General features: G+C 42.1%; 1 protein-coding gene across 2 annotated transcripts in view; it reads right to left on the bottom strand.

Moving 5' to 3' along the window:
- UBP1 (upstream binding protein 1) overlaps positions 1-23,554 on the bottom strand; it is a 64,982-nt gene that overhangs the window by 31,516 nt on the left and 9,912 nt on the right. For both annotated transcript variants that reach the window (XM_043443493.1, XM_043443492.1), the window contains one exon: positions 16,861-17,012. In XM_043443493.1, the coding sequence (XP_043299428.1) occupies positions 16,861-17,012 (152 nt within the window). The remainder of the gene's footprint in view (positions 1-16,860; positions 17,013-23,554) is intronic.

The following is a 23,554-nucleotide window of genomic DNA, read 5'->3' as shown; positions in this document are numbered from 1 at the left end:
TGGTATAGGGAACTATAGTCAGTCTATCTTGTCATAAATCATAATGGAAAAGAAGGTATGTATGTATAACTGTATCACTCTGCAATACTCCAGTCATTAAAAGTCAACTATTGGAGCAGGCAGTACCAGCCCACTCCAGCACTCTGGCCTGGAAAATCCCATGGACGGAGGAGCCTGGTAGGCTACAGTCGATGGGGTCGCAAAGAGTCAGACACGACTGAGCGACTTCACTTAAGTCAACTATACTTCAATTTAAAATTTAATTTTTAAAAAATGAATGAATAGGTATCTTTGATAAATACACCATTATGTATCTGAAATTATACTCAACCTCAGGAACTTAGGACACAAAAATTAACAAAATGTTTTGTGCTGATTATCAGATCAACAAAAAATATTCAATTAATTAAAAAAAAGAAAGACAAGTGGGTAAAAATGGGGGAGAAATAAGCACATAAGACATGGAAAAATATAAACTGATAAAGTATGAAAGGCAGTCTGCCTGCACCTGCTAACAAGTTCACTACTGCATCTTTTGACTCAGTTCTGGTTAGTAAGAGGAGGAATATTTGCACCTCACATCACACATTGAGGGCTAGCTCTTACACAAAAAGAAAAGAACTCCTGAAAAATTGTTAACCCAACGTTCCCAGCAGAAAATGAGTAAATCATGTGAACAAGTGGTTCACACTAGAGAAGGAAAAGCAAACAGTTCTTAAACACATTAAAAGACATCATACCCCTGGGAATTCCCTGGCTGTCCAGTGGTTACAACTTGGCAAGCTCACTGCTGGGCCCCTGGGTTAGATTCCTGGTCAGAGAACTGGATTCACAAGAAGCGTGGTTTGTGCAAAAAAAAAAAAAAAAAGTAAGAAAGACATTTGACTTCCACCATCCAAGTTAAAGTCACAATAAAATGGCTTTTCACCTAGCGGGTTAGCATGAATTCCTCAGTTTGAGATGTCTCAGCTAAAGGGGAATAGTCACTCTCATCTGCAGACAGTAGGGGCAGAAGTGATTTAAGAAGCAGTGGTCATTCACTTGAGATTCTGAAGGTAGAGTCTGTGCATTTTCTGGTGTGAGACAGGGATCAGCTGAGAGCTACTTCAGGTTTTTGGCAAGGGAATTTCCTGACATGGGGAAGATCGCAAGGAGCAGACCAAGAAGTGGAATCGTGTACATTTAAGTCTGAGAGACCTGCTGGGCATTCAAGTAGATGGTCAAGCTGACTTATAAATCGGACAACCAGCCAAAGAGAAGCAGCCTGTGAGACGGGAGGTGAACCAAGTGGACGAGGAGGGACGGAGACCTTCTCTCACCAGGATTACCCCGTGGTCCTCAAAAACTCAGAATTCTCAGGACTGAAAAAGATAAGAAATCTCAATGTTCCTATCTTCGCCTGTATTACTTTTCCTCCTCAACCTTAGGACACTTCTGTGCTCAATATCAAGTTCCACCTGTTTCTGCAAATAGAGATCAGAATTCGCTGCTCCTGTAGTAAAGCACTATAGATTTTTATTCTTCTCAAGTCAAAAGCAGGTTTTTAAAAAAGACTAACCCTTAACATGCTTCAAATGATTTCCCTTTTGGAAACTACGGACAGCATGCCCTTGCTTTCCTCCTTCAGTTTCATCCTGAGTCTCTCACTATTTAGAAATCCCTCCCCCCAACAATTTCATTCAATGGCAATATCCACTGAGAGTAATAGGCAATGATACCAGAATTTTATCGGTTCAATTTCTTCTTCTATTTGATCTCTTCCCATAATTATCCTAATAACACAACTTCTAGGTTAGTTTTGTTGACCTACATTTGTCTAGGTTCTAAAACAAATATAAAAAGGGTCCCACTACCAATGAAGTATAAAGTCAGACAAACTAAAATATGCCATGAGTTACTAGTCTTTATTTTCAGCTTTATCTTCTGAATTTACCTTTAATGAGATGTCTTTACTCATTTCTTGGCTTAGAGAAGCAAGAGGACTGACAGAATTAAAAAATATAACTGATACGAGTTCATATCCCCACCCACCTCTGAATATAGAGTCTAAGATGGACATGTACTCCAGAGCAACATGGAGCCCCAGATGTGACAGATCTCCCTGGACTAAGTTCAAAGCATTTATTTCTAAGGTCCTAATTCAGAAGGTTATAACAAGAACAAAAGCTAACCTTAAGAAAATCTACTACAGTGTGAAATGAAGTATTACTGGGGAGGAGTGGAGAAAAAGCTACAGAAAGCATGAAGATGAGCCAAAGTGGAAACAACATCCAATTGTGGTTGTATCTGGCGCTCAGATGTTGTAAAGACTATATTGCATCAGTTCAGTCGCTCCGTCGTGTCTGACTCTTTGAAGCCCCATGAACCGCAGCACGCCAGGCCTCCCTGTCCATCACCAACTCCCGGAGTCTACCCAAACCCATGTCCATCGAGTTGGTGATGCCATCCAGCCATCTCATCCTCTGTCATCCCCTTCTCCTCCTGCCCTCAATCTTTCCCAGCATCAGGGTCTTTTCAAATGAGTCAGCTTTTCACATCAGGTGGCTGAAGTATTGGAGTTTCAGCTTCAACATCACTCCTTCCAATGAGCACCCAGGACTGATCTCCTTTAGGATGGACTGGTTGGATCTATATTGCATAGGAACCTGGAATGTTAGGTTCATAAATCAAGGCAAATTGGAAGTGGTCAAACATGAGATGGCAAGAGTGAACATCAACATTTTAGGAATCAGTGAACTAAAATGGATGGGAATGCACGAATTTAATTCAGATGACCATTGCATCTACTACTGTGAGCCAAGAATCCCTTAGAAGGAATGGAATAGCCTTCTTAGTCAACAAGAGTTTGAAATGCAGTACTTGGGTGCAATCTCAAAAGTGACAGAATGATCTCGGTTCATTTCCAAGGCAAACCATTCAACATCACAATAATCCAAGTTTATGCCCAACCACTAATGCCAAAGAAGATGAAGTTGAACTGTTCTATGAAGACCTATAAGACCTCCTAGAACTCACACCAAAAAAAGATGTCCTTTTCATCAGAGGGGACTGGAATGCAAAAGTAAGAAGTCAAAAGATACCTGGGGAACAGGCAAGTTTGGCCTTGAAGTACAAAACGAAGCAGGGAAAAGGTTAACAGAGTTTTGCCAAGAGAACACACTGGTCATAGCAAACGCCCTCTTCCAGCAACACAAGAGAAGACTCTACACATGGACATCACCAGACGGTCAACACCAAAATCAGATTGATTATATTCTTTGCAGCAGAAGATGGAGAAGCTTTATACAGTCAGCAAAAACAAGACTTGGAGCTGACTGTGGCTCAGATCAGCTCCTTATTGCAAAATTCAGGCTCAAATTGAAGAAAATAGGGAAAACCGCTAGGCCAAAGACATACCCAACTGAATGCAGAGTTCCAGAGAACAGCAAGGAGAGATAAGAAAGCCTTCTGAAGTGAACAGTGCAAAGAAACAGAAGAAAACAGTAGAATGGGAAAGACCAGGAGGAGAAGGTGGCGACAGGATGAGATGGTTGGATGGCACCGCTGGCTTTGGACACCAGTTTGACCAAGCTCGGGGAGATGGGGAAGGACGGGGAAGCCTGGTGTGCTGCAGTCCGTGGGGTCACAAAGAGTAGCACACGACTTATCGACTGAACCACCACCACAAAATGAAATTAACAAAAAATGACTGATGCGTCAGTCACTTAACAGTATTTTTAATCCAATAGATATGTTATTTCCTAGGACCTAAAACTTATTTGCGAAGTACCTAACATTAGTTGATTAAACAGAGGATTCTCTAAGTAGAATTTGGCCTCCAAATGAACAGATATTCCTGATCCAATAGCAACATAAGCTGATCTGTAATAAATCAAGGGGGGTTAAGATTCAAAGTCTCACTTGTTATCGTGGTAGAGAAGCATCACAGATTCACCCGGGACCATTGGAAAAGGGGCGCCGTTTCCAGCCAGATCCCTGCCCAAAGAAGAGCCACCTGCTCTTCAAATGGAGAGCGCCCCACTCGAGGCTCCACAGTGGGACTACAGGGTTTTACTTCATAATGTCAGAGGTTTAAGTCTTCTCGTTACCTACGAGCTGAGGACAGCTACCCAGGCGTAACCAGGAAAACATCAACACAGTTTAAAATCTCCACTTTTATTGTTCTAAACAATAAAAACTGACACTCTGAAAAAGCAATACAATTGGAAAACTTGTTTCAATTTCTACCCAACTGGTGAAGTTAAGACTACACAGAATTTACTTACTTTATGCTATTGTACAATGACCAATATTTTTCAGCAATAGCTGCTCAGGACCCAGATGGGAGACTACTAGTAGGAATGACCAAGCTATGGCTGAAGAATGGCTGCACCTATGTGTCAACCCTCCTCTGAGGAAACCCATTTATAAGAGGTGGTAGTGAGAGGATGTTCAGATATTTACCTGAATGTTTGAAGTAATAAAAAGGTAGTCCAGTGGCTAGCTAAGACTCTGCACTCCCAATTCAGGGGGCCCAGGTTCAACCCTTGGTCAGGGAACTAGATCCCACATGCTGCAACTAAGACTTCGCATGCCCCAACTAAAGAAACCACATGCTGCAACCAAGACTGAAGATTTGCGTGCCACCACTAAGACCCGGAGCAGCCAAATAAATAAACACTTTTTTAAAAAGGTGAAACACGGTCCCTAGACTAGCAGCATCAACATCGCTTGGAAACTTGTCACAAATGTAAATTCTCTGGCCCTCCTCCAGACCTACTGACTCAGAAACTTTATCAGTCATGTTTTGATAAGCCCTCAGGGGGATCCCAATGCATGCTAACATTGGAGAACCACGGCTTTGTGAAAAGCCACAGATATCCATTCAGTCCATATTCTTTCCACCACAAAGCATTCGGGACCTTCTCCTGGGAATAACTTGTCTATGTCAAAATTAAGAACTAAGGGAATATAAAGCTGTTTTAATTACAAATCCTTTACCAGTAACCAAAATTCACTTAATAGTCATTCACTTATGTAACAGGATTGTACATCTTTTTAACAGTCTAGGATAGCTCTGGCTCTAACATACAAACATGCTCCACAATTCCACTTATCTTCATATACATTCATTACACTTTTGTGTACAGTCCATACATTTGAATATACATACATGTGCATTCACACACACACAGGCATACATGCAAAGGCTCAGGGTGCAATAGATGCCCATTTAAAGACTCAGCTTTGACTGGGCCTTCAGGGATAAGCTAGGAGGCAGGACTGTAGGATGCAGAGTGTTTTTGTTTAAAATCTGAAGAGAAAACGCCAGCCACACCATGGAAACAGCTCTGATACACAACAGTGGCCCATTCTGCACCACTCTGGAGCTTACCTACCTAGTATACATTTGCCTTGGCTGGGGTGTTAGCTTCCTTCTGCTGCTGTAACCAATTACCACAAACTCAGTGGCTTGAAAACTATACAAATTTATTACAGTCCTAGAGTTAAGAAGTCCAAAATGGGTCTAGTGGGCTACAGTAAAGCTGCCAGCAGGCTACATTCCTTCTGGAGGCCATAGGGGAAAAGCGACCTCCTTGTCTTTGTCTACTTCTTGAAGCAGTCTTCATCTGTTGGTTTGTGGCAATCTTCTTTCCTCCATCTTCATCTCCCTCTGACACCCGACTCTCCTGCCTCTTTCTTTCAATTCTAAGGACCCTTGTGATTTCACTGGGCCACTGGATAATCCATAATAATCTATTTCAATAGTTCTAATTAAATCACACCTGCAAAATGCCTTTTGCGATAAGGTGCCTTCCAGGTGACACAGTGGTAAAGAATGTGCCTGCCGATGCAAGAAGCCAAAGAGATGTGGGTTCGATCCCTAGGTTGGGAAGATCCCCTGGAAAAGGAAATGACAACCCATTCCAGTATTCCTACCTGGGAAATCCCATGGACAGAGGAGCCTGCCAGGCTACAGTCCATGGGGTCACAGAGAGTCAGAACCAACTAAGCGTCTAAGCACAGCACAGCAATCATGCTTGCTACCAAACCTGGTAAAATTTCTGAATTGGTAGGCAGCTACCTAGTCCCAGGGTTGCATTCTAACGGTTTGTAAAAACTGCTCATCTTATCTGCCACATGAAACTAACATGTCAGCCGAGATTATTAAACTTAGTCTTCCCATACAATGAGAAACCATTAAAGCTACTTAGTTATAAATAATAGTAAACACAGCAAAAGCTAGCGATGTGCTTCCTATGTAAGTGCATTACACATATTAACTCAATTTAATTCTCGCCGACCTTAGGTGGGGGTTACTAAAGAGTTTGCTGAAATGAGCAAGAGGTAGAATGGGATCTAAACACAGGCCCAGGCCCCAGAGAGGGCTAACGACAGCTGCTCACTGCTGCCCTCTACCGCTCACTTGACTACACGCAGGGGAATATTTAAAGCGACCGTCACTGCTTAAAAGGAGCAAAAGGGTATCTGAATAATGTATGTAAGGACATCCCTAGGGAGCAGAGGTGCATATATCCTGGGCACTTATTGAAAAGTAGGGATGCCAGCTTCTACCATCTACTTTAGGAATGGAGGTTCTCTCTTCCATTGTATCTTTTAGTGACAAGACCATTAGATTCATCACATCTACGCTTAAGTACAGTTCAGTCACCACAGGAACCAATAAGTTTATTGCAATAAATAAAATATTAACAATATGATATTTTTTATATACAAAGAGAGTCATAAAACAAGATTACAATCTCCACAGGTGTCTATGAAGGATTCTAATTCAATCACTCCCTGGGCTGAGCAAGCAGAGCTAGATAACTGTGAAAAGAGCTTTATTGTATACCCTTTAATACCTTTTGAACTCTGAACCATGTGTATAAATCATCTAATTAAACTGTTAAAATTTTAAAAGGTGACAATTAACTGAAAATTTAGAAAACACTGGAACTATTCTAGTAAAGAGACTTGGTGGTTAAGAAAATTAGACTTGGAATCAAACCTCTGGGGTTAAATCTCTATAAAAACTATAGTCAATCAAATAGGATAACTGGAGGAATAACTGTATCTTTTTTGGTAAATAAGGCAACACTTCCACGGCAAGTCATTTTCCTTTGGTAGAGCTCAAGAGTTAATTTGAACGTAAGAAAATTAACTTGTGAGCAAATCTGAATAAAAATCTAACTCCTGAAAACCAGAAGAGTAAATACTAAATTGTGTCAACACTCAACAGTCACACCACCAAAGCTGGCGCGCAGACGACACCACACTGAAGCGGGTCGCTGAGACGCCTTTTACAGTCCCTGCAGGGACTTTTCAGGGTGATGTCCCCCGCCCTGTGTGTTCAGTCGCACCCTGCTCCTTGGGACGCTATGACTGCAGCCTGCTAGGCGCCTCTGTTCACGGGATTTCTTGGGCAGGAATACTGGAATGGGTTGCCGTTTCCTCCTCCAGGGTTTTTTCCCGACCCAGGATTCAAACCCGTGTCTCCTGCACCGGCAGGTGGATTCTTTACCACTGAGACACTTGGGCAGCCACGCTAACTAGAAAATAATCACAGGATTCTACTGGAACTCCTAGTTACAAATTAATCAAGCCCGATTTTCAGTTTCCACATCTATGCCTGATTCTTTTTATATTTCAGGAAAGGCTTCTGTAAAAAATGAGAACTGTACATGCACAACTGAGAATGTTTCCTTTTGAAAGGTGAGTCTGATCGGCTTACTTTTGCTGAGGGATCAGATCAAGATGGCGGAGGAGTAGGATGTGGAGCTCACCTTCTTTCACAAATACAGAAAAAACACATCTACATGCAGAACAGTTCTCACAGGACATCTACTGAAAGCTTGCAGAAGACCTCAGACTTTCAAAGAGGCAAGGAAATCCCAAGTAACTGGATAGCACACACACAAAGACAAAGGGATCCAGATAAGACCTGCACTCGTGGGAGGGAGCTGTGAAAGAGGAAAGGTTTCCACACGCTGGGAAGTCTCCCCCTGGTGGGGAGATCAGCAGGGACAGAGGGGGAGCTTCGGAGCCTCAGAGGAGAGTGCAGCGACCGGTGTGTGCAGGGCAAGACTGGCAGAGAGCCGCACAGAGGGCTGGTGCCCGGAGCACACTCAGCAGCCTGAGACGCTCATCAGCTGGGCAGACTCGGGCTGGGTGCTGGGGCTCAGGCTTCAGAGGTTGGGTGCTGGGGAGAGGACGACAGCCAGCACACACTGAGGAAACAGACAGCAAACATCCAAGCCAAAACAAATTGCACGCTAAAAAAAAAGAAAAAAATTAAACCAACACAAGCCACACAGAGACGCTGCCACATACAAACAGCCCTCCAAGGCCACAGTAGATAACCGTTTCTCCTAAACTCATAGAGTGAGAGAATATAAGTAAAACGAAGACGCATAGAGTCCCAAATAAGATGAACCCAAACAGACTCACACCAAGACATACAGTGTTCTAAGGGCAGCAAGAGAAAATCAAAGAGTTCATTACAAGGTTCAAGGGAACCCCCAAAAAGCTATCAGCTGATTTCTCCACAGAAACACTGGAGGCTAGAAGGGAGTGGCAAAATATATTCGAAGTCTTGAAAGGGAAAAATCTGCAACCCAGAATATTCTACCTAACAAGACAATCGTCTGGAATGGGAAGAAAAATAGACCTTCTCAGATAAGAACTAAATGAATATAGCAATATTAAACCTATCCTAAAAGAAATATTGAAAGACCTTCTCTAAATATAAAAGAAGCAAGAAGATGAAGGAAGAAAGAAATTACAACTGGAAAGTAAATCACTTAAATTAGACAGTATACAGATCAAAGAGAAACACCTATTTATGGAACTGAAAATAAACACACGGAACAGAAAGAGAATGAAGACGAAGACATAAAAAAGGACACCAGGGACTTCCCTCGTGGTCCAGTGGCTAAGACTCTATGCTCCGGGGTTCACTCCCTGGTGAGGGAACTAAGCCCCACACACCACAGTTAAAGAGTTCACATGCCACAACTAAGACCCTGAACAGCCAAATAACAAATATTTTTAAAATAGTAAACAGAAAAGGACATAAAAATCATAACATGCGGGGAGCTCCCGGGTGGTCCAGCGGTCAGGACTTGGCACCTCCACTACCAGGGACCTGGATTCAATCCCTGGTCAGGGAACTAGATTCTGCATGTTGCAACTAAGAGTGCGTGTGCCACAGCTAAATATCCCACATGCCTCAACTTAAGACCCGGGGCAGTTACATAAAAATATTTTGGAGAAAAAAAAATCATAAAATACGGGGAAGGAGAGTAAGAAAATGCAGGTTCTTTTTCTTTTTTTAAAAGCATGTGTTTGAGCCTATATGACTATCAGTGTAAAGCAAGCAGATATAAGGGGTTAACATACTTGAAAAACAGGGCAACCACAAATTAAAAACAAATAATAGATTCACAAAAACCAAAAAGAAGAGACAACAAGCACAAAAGGAAATCACTTAACCACAAAAAGAAAAAACACTTCAATTGGAAAACTAGTTAAAATTAAAACAGCAATAAATACATATGTATCAATCATTACTTTAAATGCCAACAGACTGAATGTTTCAGTCAAAAGACTGAATAAAAACTGGATAAAAACCAAAAAGCCTAGGGAATTCCTGGCGGTCCAGTGGTTAGCACACCATGCTCTCACTGCTAAGGGCCCAGCATCAGTCCCTGATCAGGAACTAATATACCACAAGCCACATGGTGCAACCAAAGAAACCCCCCAAAACCAAGAGCCAACAGTATGCTGCCTACGAAGACCCAGCTTAGGGCAAATGACACGCAGAGACTGAGAGTGAGGGGATGGAAAAGGATATTTCATGCAAACGGAAATGACAAGACAGTGAAGAGTAGCAATACTCGTGTCAGACACAACAGACTTCTGTTTTTTTTCATTTATTTTTATAAGTTGGAGGCTAATTACTATATTGTAGTGGTTTTTGCCACACATTGACATGAATCAGCCATGGATTTACTTGTGTTCCCCATCCCGGTCCCCCCTCCCGCCTCCCTCTCCATCTCATCCCTCCGGGCCTTCCCAGTGCACCAGGCCCGAGCACTTGTCTCATGCATCCAACCTGGGCTGGTGATCTGTTTCACCCTTGATAGTATACTTGTTTCGATGCTGTTCTCTCAGAACATCCCACCCTCACCTTCTCCCACTGAGTCCCACAACAGACTTTAATACAAAGGCTACAGAGGAGGACACTGCAGGGCTTCCCCAGCAGCTCAGTGGTAAAGAATCTGCCTGCCAACTCAAGAGACAAAGGTTCAACCCCTGATCCAGGAAGCTCCCACCTGCTGCGGGGCAACTGGGCCTGTGCGCCACAACTGGTGAGCCTGCACGCAACGGCCACTGAGGCCCGCAGGCCTCGCGCCCGCGCTCTGCGGCAAGTGAGGCCACCTCAGGGAGAGGGCGGTGCGCCGCAACCAGAGACCGGCCCAGGCAGCAGCCAAGAGCCGGCACGGACAAACATTAGTGAACATTTTTAAAAGCACACTATATAATAACAAAGGGATTAACATAAGGAAAAACTTGTACACTCACCGAGATATATACACCTAACATAGGAACACTCACATACATAAAATACTGATGGACATAAAGGGAGAACTTTATGGAAATACAGTATTAGCAGGAAACTTTAACATCCCACTGACATTAATGAACATAACTTAAGAGACAGAAAAATCAATAAAAATTAATCAATATCAAATAAGTTGATTTAAAAAAAATCAATTATACACTAAAACAGTTAGACTTGATTATTTTCAGGACATTTTATCCAAAAAACCCAAAACAGTCTTTGCAAGTGCACATGATATATTCTCTACGACCGACCACATGCTAGGGCCCAAAACAAGCCTCAGCAAATTTAAGAGTATAAGTGTTATTTCAGGAACCTTCTCTGACCACAACAGAATGAAGCAAGAAATCAACCACATGAAAAGAAATAGGGAAAATAATGATTCCATGCACACCAAACAACATGCTACTTAAAAAAACGATGGGTCAACAATGAAATCAAACAGGAAATTTAGAGAAAATCGACTATGAAAATAGTCAATTGACTATGACACTATAACCATACAAAATGTACGGGATGCAGCAAAAGCAGTTCTGAGAGAGAAGTTCATAGCAATACAGGTCTTCCTCAAAAAAAAAAAAAAAAAAAGGGCAAGAAAAATCTCAAACAACCCAACCTACCACTTAAAAGAATTAGAGGAAGAATAAACAAAACCTAAAATCAGCAGAAGGAAGGAACTAACCAAGACCAGAGAAAATAAACAGACTAAAAAACAATCACTAAAATGAAGAGCTGGTTCTTTGAAAGACTAAAGTGACAAACCTCTGACAAGGCTCACCAGGAAGCAGAGACAGAAGACCCACATAAACAAAATAACAAATGAAAAAGAACTCTCAACTGATACCACAGATACACAAAAAAGCAGAAGAGAATACTATAACCAATTACATATGCCAAAAAATTCAACAACCTACAAGAAATGGACAAGCTTCTAGAAACATACAGCCCCTGAAAACTGAAACAAGAAACATAATTTGTACAGAACCTTCACTAGAAATAAAACAGAATTTGTAATTAAAAAAAAAAACTCCACAAACAAAAAGTACAGGATCAGATGGCTACCAAACATATGAAGAACTTAGACCAATTCTTCTCAAACTTCCAAAAGACTGAAGAGGAGAGAATGCCCCCAAAGACATTCTGTGAGCCACCATCACTCTGATAATAGCATCAAAGTCACCACCAAAAGAGAAAATTACAGGCCAGCATCTTTGATGAATTTAGATGCAAAAACTCTCAACAAAATATTAGCAAACCAAATCCAAGAACATATAAAAAGAAATACACATCATGACTAAGTTAAATTCATTCTGGAGTCACGAGGATGGCTCAGATATATGCAAATCAATGTGATACATCACATTAACAAAAGACAAAAGCCACATAAGCAGAAAAAGCATTTAACTACCATTCACGATAGAAACTCTTACAAAAGTGGGTAGAGAGGGAACATAACTCAATGTTACAAAGGCACTGATGACAAGCCCACAGCCAACATAATACTCAACGGCGAAAAGCTGAAAGTGTTCTTGCTAAATTCAAGAACAAGGCAAGGATGCCTACTCTCACCACTTCTACTCAACGTATTATTGGAGGTACTTGCCACAGCAACCAGAAAAGAAAAGATATCCAAGTTAAAGGAGAAGAAGTAAAACCGTCACTATTTGCAGACATGATGCTCTATTCAGAGAAGCTTAAAACCTCCATGTATAAACTATTAGAATCAATGAACTCAGCAAGATAGTAGGATACAAGATTAATATACAGAAATCTGCTTAATTTCTTTACACCAACAATGAAATATTAGAAAGAGAAAGTAAAGAAAAAATTCCATTTAAAACTGCATCCAAAAATCTTAGGAATAAATGTAGCTAAGAAGGTGAAAAACCTGTATGCCGTAAACTATAAAATATTAATAAAAGACTTAAGATAATTCAAAGAAATTGAAAGATATCCCATGCTCTTGGATTAGAAAAATTAATAGTTAAAATGGCAATACTAAAATAAATAAATAAATAAAAATAAAATGGCAATACTACCGAAAGCAATCTTCAGATTTAATGTGACCTCAAATCACCCATGACATTTTTCACAGAACTAGAATAATTTAAAAAAATGTATATGGAACCATGGAAGACTCAAAATCGCCACAGCAATCTTGGGAGGGGCAGGGGAAGACAAACGGCCTAACTCTCCCAGACCTTCAGACAACACTACAAAGCTACAGTAATCAAAGCAATTTGGTACCGGTACAAAGAGAGACACATATATCAATGAAACAGAACAGAGAATCCAGAAATAAATCCGTATTCTTTCGGTCAATTAATCTTTGACAAAAGACACAAGTGTGGAGAAAGTGTACTGGGCAAATGTACTCTTTAGCAAGTGTACTAGGCAAGCTGGATAGTTGCGTGTAAATCAGTGAAGTTAGAAAACACTTCCCAACCTGCAGAGAAATAAACTCAAAATGGCTTAAAGACTTAAACGTAAGACATGACACCATAAAACTAGAAGAGAACATAGGTAAACATTCTTTGACATAAATCACACCAATGTTTTCTTAGGTCTCCCAAGGCAATTAAAAAAAAAAAAAAAAAGGGACCTAATCAAACATACAAGTTTTTGCACAGCAATGGAAATTCCCAAAAAAAAACTCCAAAAAGACAACCTACGAAATGGGAGAAAATAGCTGCAAATAATGCAACCAACAGGGGTCAAATCTCCAAAACATACAAACAGCTCATACAACTCAACAACTAAGACAACCCAATCGAAAACTGGGCAGAAGACCTTAAAAGACATTTCCCCAAAGAAGACATACAGATGGCCAACAGGTATATGAAAAGATGCTCAACACAGCTAATTATTACAGAAATGCAACTCAAAACTATAATGAGGTACCACTTCACACCAGTCAGAATGGCTTCAAAAAGTCTACAAACAACAAATGCTAGAGAGGGTGCAGAGAAAAGGGAACCCTCCTACACTGTTGGTGGGAATGTAAATTGGTGCAGCCACTATGGAACAATTGAAGGGATTCACATGAAATATTATGCTAGGCAATAAATGTTAGGAGACAAATCTGTGAAAGAACTGATATTCATTTAAGTTTAAAGTGTTATAATTTCTTTAAAAGGGTGTATAAAAGTAGAATTTCTTTATGATTACTCAAATGCATGTTTAATGATTATTCAAATGTATGTTTTAAAAAATGCAGCCTACATGCAATTCATTTTTCTACTTTTTTTCTTAAAATGCTGGGAGAAATTAAGAGGTAAATTACCACAATTCTACAACCTATAACATACTCATCATTAATACTGCAAGGAGCAGAGTCAAGTCCCAGAAAATCACCTGCACTTCTAATATGGATTATGGTCAACCTCAGGTGTCAGCTAGGAGGAGGACCGAAGGAAAACTGCTAGGGTATTGAAATATTGGACAGAGGTAATATTTTTGAGGGAATAAGCTATGTACAAATTAACTGAGGTACACATTTAAGACTTGTGGGGAACTAACTCCCTTAGCGGTCCAGTGGCTAGGGGTCTGAGCTTCCACTGCAGGAGGCAGAGATTCAGTTCCTGGTCAGGGAACTAAGACATCGTATGCCACGCTACAAAAGACTTGTGCACACTACTATAGATACTTCAATAATAACAACCATTTAAGTAATAAACAATTTATTTGTTTACATCTAAGCTTGACCAAACTAACACTGAGCGAGTTTATCAGCTGCTTGAAGCTTCAGCTTTGAAAATCTGGAATGGATCAATAACACTTCTTGGGTTACTGTGGAAGAGAAACAACGCATATATAGTATTTAGTACACTGCTTCACGTCCAGTAAACACTCAGTGAATGTAGGTCTAATAAATTATCACTACAGATGGTGTACTGCAACTTTTATCAATGTGAGATGTCTTTATCCAGTTTAATAATAACAGTAATAAGTTACGGATACTCCCCCAGGCCCAAAGACAGACACATCCAAAGTTCTTTATATAGAAGGGTGAGTTTCCATGTCCTCATTCATCCCATGGTATGCACATTAACTTATTCAACTATTCCCTAAGTAAGAGAAATTCCAGCTATTTCCTTTTTTCTCATTAGAAACTAAGCTATAATGAATGTCCTCACCTCGACATTGTTTCTTCTGATCTTTTTATGTCTAAAATAGATTAGTGCATAAACTATTAAGGTTCTTTAAAATAATAGCATTGAAACATGTATATTATCAAGTGTGAAACAGATCGCCAGTCCAGGTTTGATGCATGAGACAAGTGCTTGGGGCTGGTGCACTGGGAAGACCCAGAGGGATGGAATGGGGAGGGAGGCAGGAGGGGGGACTGGGATGGGGAACACATGTAAATCCATGGCTGATTCATGTCAACGTATGGCAAAAACCGCTACAATATTGAAAAGTAATTAGCCTCCAACTAATAAAAATAAATGAAAAAAAAAAAAAGAAACAAGTCTCAAATAACTGAATGCCTACCCATCAAAATCCTAAAATAATATTAATACCAAAATTAAGAGTATCGCCATAGGCTACAGATTAGAATTACCTGAAGAAAAACCTCATAAATCCTAAATCTGTATGTCAAATGAAAATTCAGCTTAAAAAAAAGTTTTTCTTCTATAATTTACAATAATCACTAACTAACGTAGTCTAAAATCTATAGTTCTTTCCAAAAGTTTGAGGAATTAAAGATTTTATTTACTGACAGAAAAGCAATCACAAAATACTCAAGTGAAAGTCACTCAGTCGTGTTCAACTCTTTGCGACCCCATGGACTATACAGTCCATAGAATTCTTCAGGCCAGAACACTGGAGTGGGTAGCTGTTTCCTCCGCCAGGGGATCTTCCCAACCGAGGGATCAAATGCAGGTCTCCCACACTGCAGGCGGATTCTTTACCAGCTGAGCCATAGGGAAGCCCAAGAATGCTGCAGTGGGTAGCCTAACTCTTCTTCAGGGCATCTTCCCAACCCAGGAATTGAACTGGTGTCTCCTGCATTGCAGGTGGATTCTTTACCAGCTGAGGTACCAGGGAAGCCCAACCCTTACGTGAAGAGATGTTAATTCCCATTTTGCTGAAATAAAATAGATACACACACAAAGAAACACATCTAGGATGTAACTGCTTTTCTTGAGGGGGATGCCAACTGAAGTCCAGTTTCAGCTTTATCCCTTGACATATTCAATTTTTGTACAATGAGTATGTACTCGTTTTGTAACAACAAAAATGTTCAGTTCCTTTTAAAAACAAGTGTCCAGGACTTCCCTGTTGGCTCAGTGCTGAAGAATAAGCCTGCCGATGCAGGAGACACAGGCTTGCCCCCTGGTCCAGGAAGACCTCACACGCCACGGGGCAGCTCAGCCCGTGCCCCACGACTGCGGGGCCTGTGCTCCAGAGCCGAGGAAGCACAACTCCTGGAGCCTGAAGACTCCCCAGCAAGGGGAGCCCCCGCAGAGAGCCCCTGCGCTGCGCTAGGGAGCAGCCCCTGCCCGTCGTGACCACAGAGAAGCCCGCCCAGCAACAAAGGACCGGCACAGCCAATTAGATACCGTTAATGACGCAAACAAACGCAAGAGTCCCTCGAGTTCTCAGCACCCAGCAAATGCAGGCGCCCAACAAGCGCCTCCCACGTCCCCCAGTCCTTCTGTTAACACTGGCAAGTCACACCGGTCAGTGTTCCGCCCGCTCAGCGCACCTCAAAAAGAAATCCTTTGATCTTTCTAATGGTCAACCACCCCATAGCTCTATTTGCTATTCTGCCCACCCTCACTTTCAAATCAGCAAAACACGGCATTCTCATTAAGCGGAAACCAGATTTGACACGGTTTATTTTAGCCACAGACTCCACCTTGGTGCAGGCTATTCTCAGCACAAATCTGCTTCATGCCCGAGACCAAGTCCCTTGCTAGCTGGACTTCTGATTCATTCTCAGGTTCCACACTGAAACCATGTTCCTAAAAATAACTGACATCCTTTCCTACCTGCTTCTCTTCGCATTTTGTCTTGGAAACACCCCATAACACATCTTGGTCCACACCCTCTGTTATGAAATCACTTTCCACAAACTATTGCTTTGCTGGCTCACAGTAAAACGTTCTACAGTTTTTGTTAACTGAAGCTGTCTGAGAGAAGGAACCTAGTTTTTAATTATTACCATTAATCCAGGCTGCGATGCCAAAACACCATTTTGGATTTCTGCGAACGCTTAGGTCAGAGTGTGACGCAGCCATACCGACCTTGGTTCAAGTACGTGAGCGTCTCGTCGTGCAGCTTCACGGCGGGCGATGTCGCGGCACACATCACATACTGGAAGGGGGGGTGTTTGGTCTCGTCATCCAGCGGAAGGCTAGAATCTTCCTGCTTGAAAATGGGCAATGCCAAGACATCGCTGAAAAGAAAAAGCAACACTGACCTTACTCTGGGTTTAAAATACGTAAAAACATACAGAAGTATTTAAGGGTAGTTTCTTTTAAAATTTAAGATCACAGATATTATCAAGAGGGACTTCCCTGTGGTCTAGTGGTAAGGGTTTGGCACTTCCACTGCAGGGGGCATGGGTTCGGATCCCCAGTTAAGGAACTAAATCCTGCATGCCACTCAGTCGCCCCCCATATGTAGAATAAAAGAACTATTAATGCTAATCTGGCTTCCCCAAAAGATAGCTTCAATAACCCATATCTCTAGTGGGAGAGAGAGGGGTGGGTGGCTATAATTAGGCAAAAGTATTAAAACAAGAAATATTTAAAGTAAGCAGTATTTAATAGTTAATAAAGTCCAAACTACTGATAAAGAGATCAGGCTAATAATATATCTGGTACTAAAAAAAAAAAAGTTATATCAAAAAATTCTTGAAAAATTTAAAACTCATTCTTTCTATTAAAAAAGAACAGCCACCTGTTTTGAAAGGTAGGTCGCCCTGGCACCATGAAATTACAAAGAAGCATTTGATTAAAATGGTACTTTATAAAAAGTTCCCTACTAGGCTTAGCCAAGTGCTGAGAGCATAAAGCTTCACACTCAGAGTCTAAAACAATGGCTTCTTCTGAGAAGCAAACAGTAGCAGTATAAACAGCTGCTATTTTTTTCCCCCAAGAATAACTTGGGGCATTGATCAGGAGGGGGTGGGGGGGATCTTCTGGGGCACTGTCTATATTCTGTTAACTTGGGTGGCTAAACACACATGGATGTATTTGGTTTGCCTTTTTAAAAAAAATCGGCTCTTTCACACACCAGAAAATTCACCCTTATAAAGTGTATGATTCAGTGGCTTTCAGCATATTCAGAGCTGTGCAGTCTTCACTGCCATCTAATTCCAAGACATCCTCGGCACCTCAGAAAGAATTCTCAGACCCCTAGCAGCCACTCCCCATGCCCCCACCCTACCCATCACCCGAGCAGCCACTGACCTGCTTGTCTCTATGGACCTGTCTATTCCAGATATATAACGCAAACAGAATCACGTGACCTTTTGTGACTGGTTTCTTTTATTAACACCTGGTGTGTTTTCAACGTCCATTCACGTTGTAGCATGTATAGTACGTCATTCCCTCTTACGGCCGAATGATATTCCATTGTATGAATATACCATATGCTAACTATCTATCATCGGATGATGGACCTTTGACTTGTTTCCATTTTTTGGTTATTATTAATATGCTGCTATGAACACTTGTATATGTTTTGTGTAGACATGTTTAATTCCTTTGGATCTCTATCTAGAAGTAGAATTACTGGGTCATATGGTAACTCTATCTACCTTTTTGAGAAACTGCCAAACTGTTTTTTTAAAGTGGCTGCACCATTTTATATTTGCACCATTAACATATAAAGGGTAGGGTTTTAAGATAATTTGCTGAGCTGTACATTTATATCCTGATGACTTTTCTATGTCCATTTCTCAATAAGAAGTAAAACAGCAAAATATCCAAATGAATGACTACTATAACAAGGACCTGAAAGACTTGTCTGAACTGCTTGTATGTTCTTATGAGCTGTTAACTGACTTAGACATCTGGGTGGCCCATTTTAATTAAATTCAACTTAAAAAAATGTGGAAACCCTGTATTTCCTCTTCCCACATACATTTCTATTAAAGCACCAGACTGATTATTCAGGGACTAAATTACACACTAATTCTCCTCCATTTATACCTAGAAAATGTCAAAACACTTCTAAGTCAAAAGTATAACTGAGGAATGCGTAGTTAGCAATGGTCTCCGGCCCTCTTCTAGGACAGAGAGATATAAAAAACTTTTCAGAAAATTTACAAATAGTACTTTATAAAGACTCAGGGCAGCTCTCTTTATGAAACAACTATAGCAGTCAAAATAGCGCCACAGTAGATGAAAATAAATATATATTCTATGTTACATATATGTAATTATTTAAAGTTTTCTGGGTGAGAGAATTTCCTGGTGGTCCAGTGGTTAGGACTCCATGCTCTCACTGCCGAGGACCAGGGTTAAATCCCTGGTCAGGGAACTAAAATCCCACAAGCTGTGCAGTGTGGTCAAAACAACAAAAAAAAAGTTTTCTTGGTGAGAAAGGAAAAAAATGAGATGAGAGCTATAAATCAGATGCTTTAGTTAATCATACTAAAAAGTGACATGGAGAATAATTTTAAGATCTTAATGCTAACTGCCTTGGTTGATCATTACCTACATAAGGCATCAGACTGCAGAAGATTGGCTATTTATAAATAAACTGCTACATACAGTAAATAAAATTTTATTTGCTTCAGATTCTAGAAGGCCACCACCATTATATTCCCTCGGTTATGGTAGCTCAGACAGTAAAGAATCTGCCTACAAGGCAGGATCAATCCCTGGGTTGAGAAGATCCCCTGAAGAAGGGGCTGGCTACCCACTACAGTGTTCTTGCCTGGAGAATCCCATGGACAAAGGAGCCTGGCGGGCTACAGTCCATTGGGTTGAAAAGAGTTAAACACGAATAAGTGACCAATACCTTTATTTTCATAGCCTACTATGCTTTTGGTAGGTGCTAAAAACTCCTGAGTAAACGTAAACATGTAGAGATCATCTGCTAATGCAACCCCAATTAACTTTTTACTTTATTAGAAAGACAATGCATTCCAACCAACACAGCAGCCAGAGTGAGCCTCTTCAAACAGAAGTCGGACCATTTCATTCCTTTGCACTCTCTTCATCACCTCAGTTTTGAAACCAAGGTCCTTGGAAGGACCTGGTTCAGTCACACCAGCCTCCTTCCTCAACTCTTCCGGGGCCTTTGCACTGGCCCTGCTCTGCTGGCATCCTACTGGCTCACTGCATTCAAACGTCACCTTTTCAGTGACAACTGTAATCCTCCGTGGGCACTCCCAGCTGCTCCTTTTCTGCTCTATTTATCCACAAAGCATTTCACTTTCCAACACTATACCAGACTTACATTTGTATCCCCCGTAAGTATAACTACCCTCCAAATTGGTTTCTCTTCAGACTTAAAACCCAGCATCTAGCACAAAGGAGCTCAAATATCTGCTAAACTGATGAATGAACTGCAGCACTGATATTCAACCATTACTAAAGTGAAAAGCTAGATCTCCAGACAATTTAAGATCATAATTTCTACCAGGATGAACCATAAGAAAGTTCTGGTATTCAGTTGATTTTGTAACCTCATATTCCAGACAGGTAGGTCTCCCAGGGATCTGACAAGCACATGAAAAGACACAAGGGTTCGAATTATTCCAATTAATCCTGAAATGCCAGTATCCAAAAATATCCAAGTGCGCAAAGACAAACACAACTTCAGGCGCAAGAACCAACAGCAAAAAAAACAGATGGCATCGACCCGGTTCCAGATCCTGTCTGTGGGCATTCCCGGCTCTCCTACCTCTGCTGCAGAGGATTAGAGGTCTGAAGACTGCATATATAAGACACCTCGCCAGCTGGAACCTTGTTAGGTTGCTCTGAGGGGAAACGACGAGGGAGTGGGGAAGAGCAGAGGCAGGCGACCACAGCTGCAGGAAAGTTCAAGGCGGCAGCAGCCTTGCCACCACCAGTCCGGACCTTCTCCGTGAACCCTTCTAGCACTTTCACAATCAAATACTTCACTAAGCCCTTCTCTGCTTGAAACATCTCACTGCATTCTATCTTCCTGACCGGACACAGACCAATACCCACCGAAGACTTCAAGATGCCAGAACTACTGAACCTACATGATAAAATTAAGCTTACTTTGTTTAAAGAAATAAAGAACTAATGTTTAACAGTAAGATCACACAGAAATAAAGAGTATATAGGGAAAATGGAACAGAAACATAAAGTTATCTGGGAGGCAGCACAGAAAATGCCGAAGAGATGTTAAGAAAGAAAGGGAGAAGATTTTACACTGAAGTCTCAGGAGAGGAGATGGGGCAGAGGCAGGATTGATATAAAGGCCCAGCAAAGTCCAGACCAATGAAATACATTAAATTGCTGATTTAAGAACCCAAAATAACCAAAGTAGGATAAATAACTCACCCAAACACATGAAGAAAAATTTGTAAGCCAGTATGTGTGTTCATATTTCAGAAGTCCAATTTTTTCAGTAAAGTACTAAGTATGGACATTCCACTGAAAGTAGGCCCTGGGAGGAAGAGTTGTGGGTCTGAGATGGGGCCATCCCATCCTTAGGCAGAGCTCGAGAGGGACTGGACGAGGACACAGTGAGACCACCAACCAGCAAAGGGGTGCGCTTGAGAGCGGAGCAGGTGCACTTCCCGTGCGGCCCAATCAGTGATGCCTAGAGCCCCCCTCTGCTACCTATGTAACGGAGAGGAAGCACCAGATTTAAGCAGGGTCACGGCTGTGTTAAACAAAAGAGGACAGGGGAATAAAGCAAAAGGGGGCGAGAGAACAAGGGTATATGTGGGGAAGCAACTACAGTGATTGACCGGGAAAATTTACACTGGTTGGGGAAGAAAACAGGCGCTCAAGAGGGTACGTGTGCGCGTGCTCAGTCCTGTCCGACGCTCTGCGACCCCATGGACTGCAGCCCTCCAGGCTCCTCTGTCCATGGGATTTCCCAGGCAAGAACACTGGAGTGGGTTGCCATTTCCTCCTCCAGGGGATCTTCCTGACCCAGGGATCGAACCCAAGTTTCCTGCATTGGCAGGTGGATTCTTTACCACTGAGTGACTGGGGAAGCCGCTTCAAGAGGGTGAGAGATTGTGATCTGAGAGCAGCATCAGTGGTTGTATGAATAAATTTAATGGGTCTAATGATGGCTGGAGGAGGGTAACCAGGGAGCAAGTGAAGGGCAGGGGGCAGCAGGTGAAGTCTGGATCTGAGATTACAGGTGGGTCGCATGATGGGTAAATCAAGGTCTAATGTGTGACCACAGGACTGAGTAGCTGAGATGATGTCACTGTAAGAAAGACACTCAAGGAACAGAAGTGTCAGGCTGCTGGGAGGCCCATTTAAATATCTTCTGAAATCACCACAAATGAACAGATTAGCCGTGTTCCCTCTGACGGTGAGCCAGGATCTTGAATTTTTAAAACAAGAAATGACCCCCAAACCAGATGGCTGCCATCACTGAGTACCTGGTGACAATAAGTGGCATGAAATTCAAAGCTGGGGGGCTTGCAGAAAAGGAGAGAACAGTCCGGAGGGGGCTGTGAGAAGCCAGAAGGACCCCTCCCCAGGCTCCCGGTGCAAGGGCAGGGTTGGGAAAATAAGCCCCCGGCAGTTGAGAGGGTCTCACGGGAAGTATCCTCAGATAGCAGGTTTCCACAAGAGTAGGGTAGGGGAAGACAGCATCAAGAGACAGAGCCGGCTATACTAGTTTCCTAGGGTTGTCATAACAAAGAACCAGAAACTAGAGGCTTAAAACAGCAGCAGTTTCCTGTCTCACTGTTCAGGGGCCGGAAGTCTGAATCCAGGTGTTGGCCGAGCACTGGGAGGGAAGACCTCTCTCGCAGCTTCTGGGGTCTGGTGGCTTCTCACTTGTAGGTGCAGCACTCCAGGCCCATGGCCAGCCTTCCTGTGTGTCTTCGGTATTCTGTGTGTGTGTGTGTCCAGATTTCCGCTTTCTATAAGGACACCAGTTCTCTTCAACTAGTGCCCACCCCGATGACCTCATTTTCACTGGATTACCTTTGTGAAGTCCTTATTTCCAAATAAGGTCACATTCTGAGGCATTGTGGGGCGGGGGGGGGGGGGGTGGGCCTGGGACTTCAACATATCTTTTTGGGGGATACACAATTCAATCTGTAACACTGACCGTTTAGGAGATTTTTCTGATAGACTGAGAATTCCAGAGAGTAAAGTGGGAGAATTTTAGAAACTGGTCAGAATGGGGAGCTGGCTACAGAAACCAGCAAGCGCAGAGCACCGTGCTGAACACAAGAAAAGGAGTGTCCTGGAAATCTGGAACTTCCCCCAGTCCCGAGAAACAAGGACCAGGCGCAGGGGGCTTCCCTGGCTCAGTGGGAAAGAACCCATCCGCCAGTGCAGAAAATGCAGGTCCTGGTTTCCTGTCCGGGAAGATCCCACACACTGGGGAGCAACTCAGCCCGGACGCCACAACTACTGAGCAGAAATGCCGAAACTGCTGAAGCCCGCGTGCCCTCGAGTCCGTGCTTCGCAAGGGAAGCCGCCAGGAGGAGCCCGCGCCGTCGCAACTGGACAGCAGCCCCTACTCGCTGCGACCTGACCAAGGCCCTCACAGCAACAAAGACGCAGCACTGCCAAACGTTAAAAAATAAGAGAGTCAAGTGCACAAAAGGACTGGTCCAGCGTGCCCTAAAAAATGAGATACACGTCTAGGAGAGACGGATCAAAAAGAGAAGGCACTGATAAAGATGAGTAAAAAAAGATGTAACTAATGATATAAAAACTAGTTAAGATGGGAATATCACTAACAACTATAGCAACCTATTTGAAAATATGGATAAGATGAACAATTTTCTAGAAAAGTAACACCAAA

The sequence above is a fragment of the Cervus canadensis genome, chromosome 22 (genome assembly GCF_019320065.1).
Source record: "Cervus canadensis isolate Bull #8, Minnesota chromosome 22, ASM1932006v1, whole genome shotgun sequence".
NCBI classification, from domain to species: Eukaryota; Metazoa; Chordata; class Mammalia; order Artiodactyla; family Cervidae; genus Cervus; species Cervus canadensis.
Note: the sequence above shows the minus strand (reverse complement) of the source record. Positions and strands in the feature narration are given on the sequence as shown.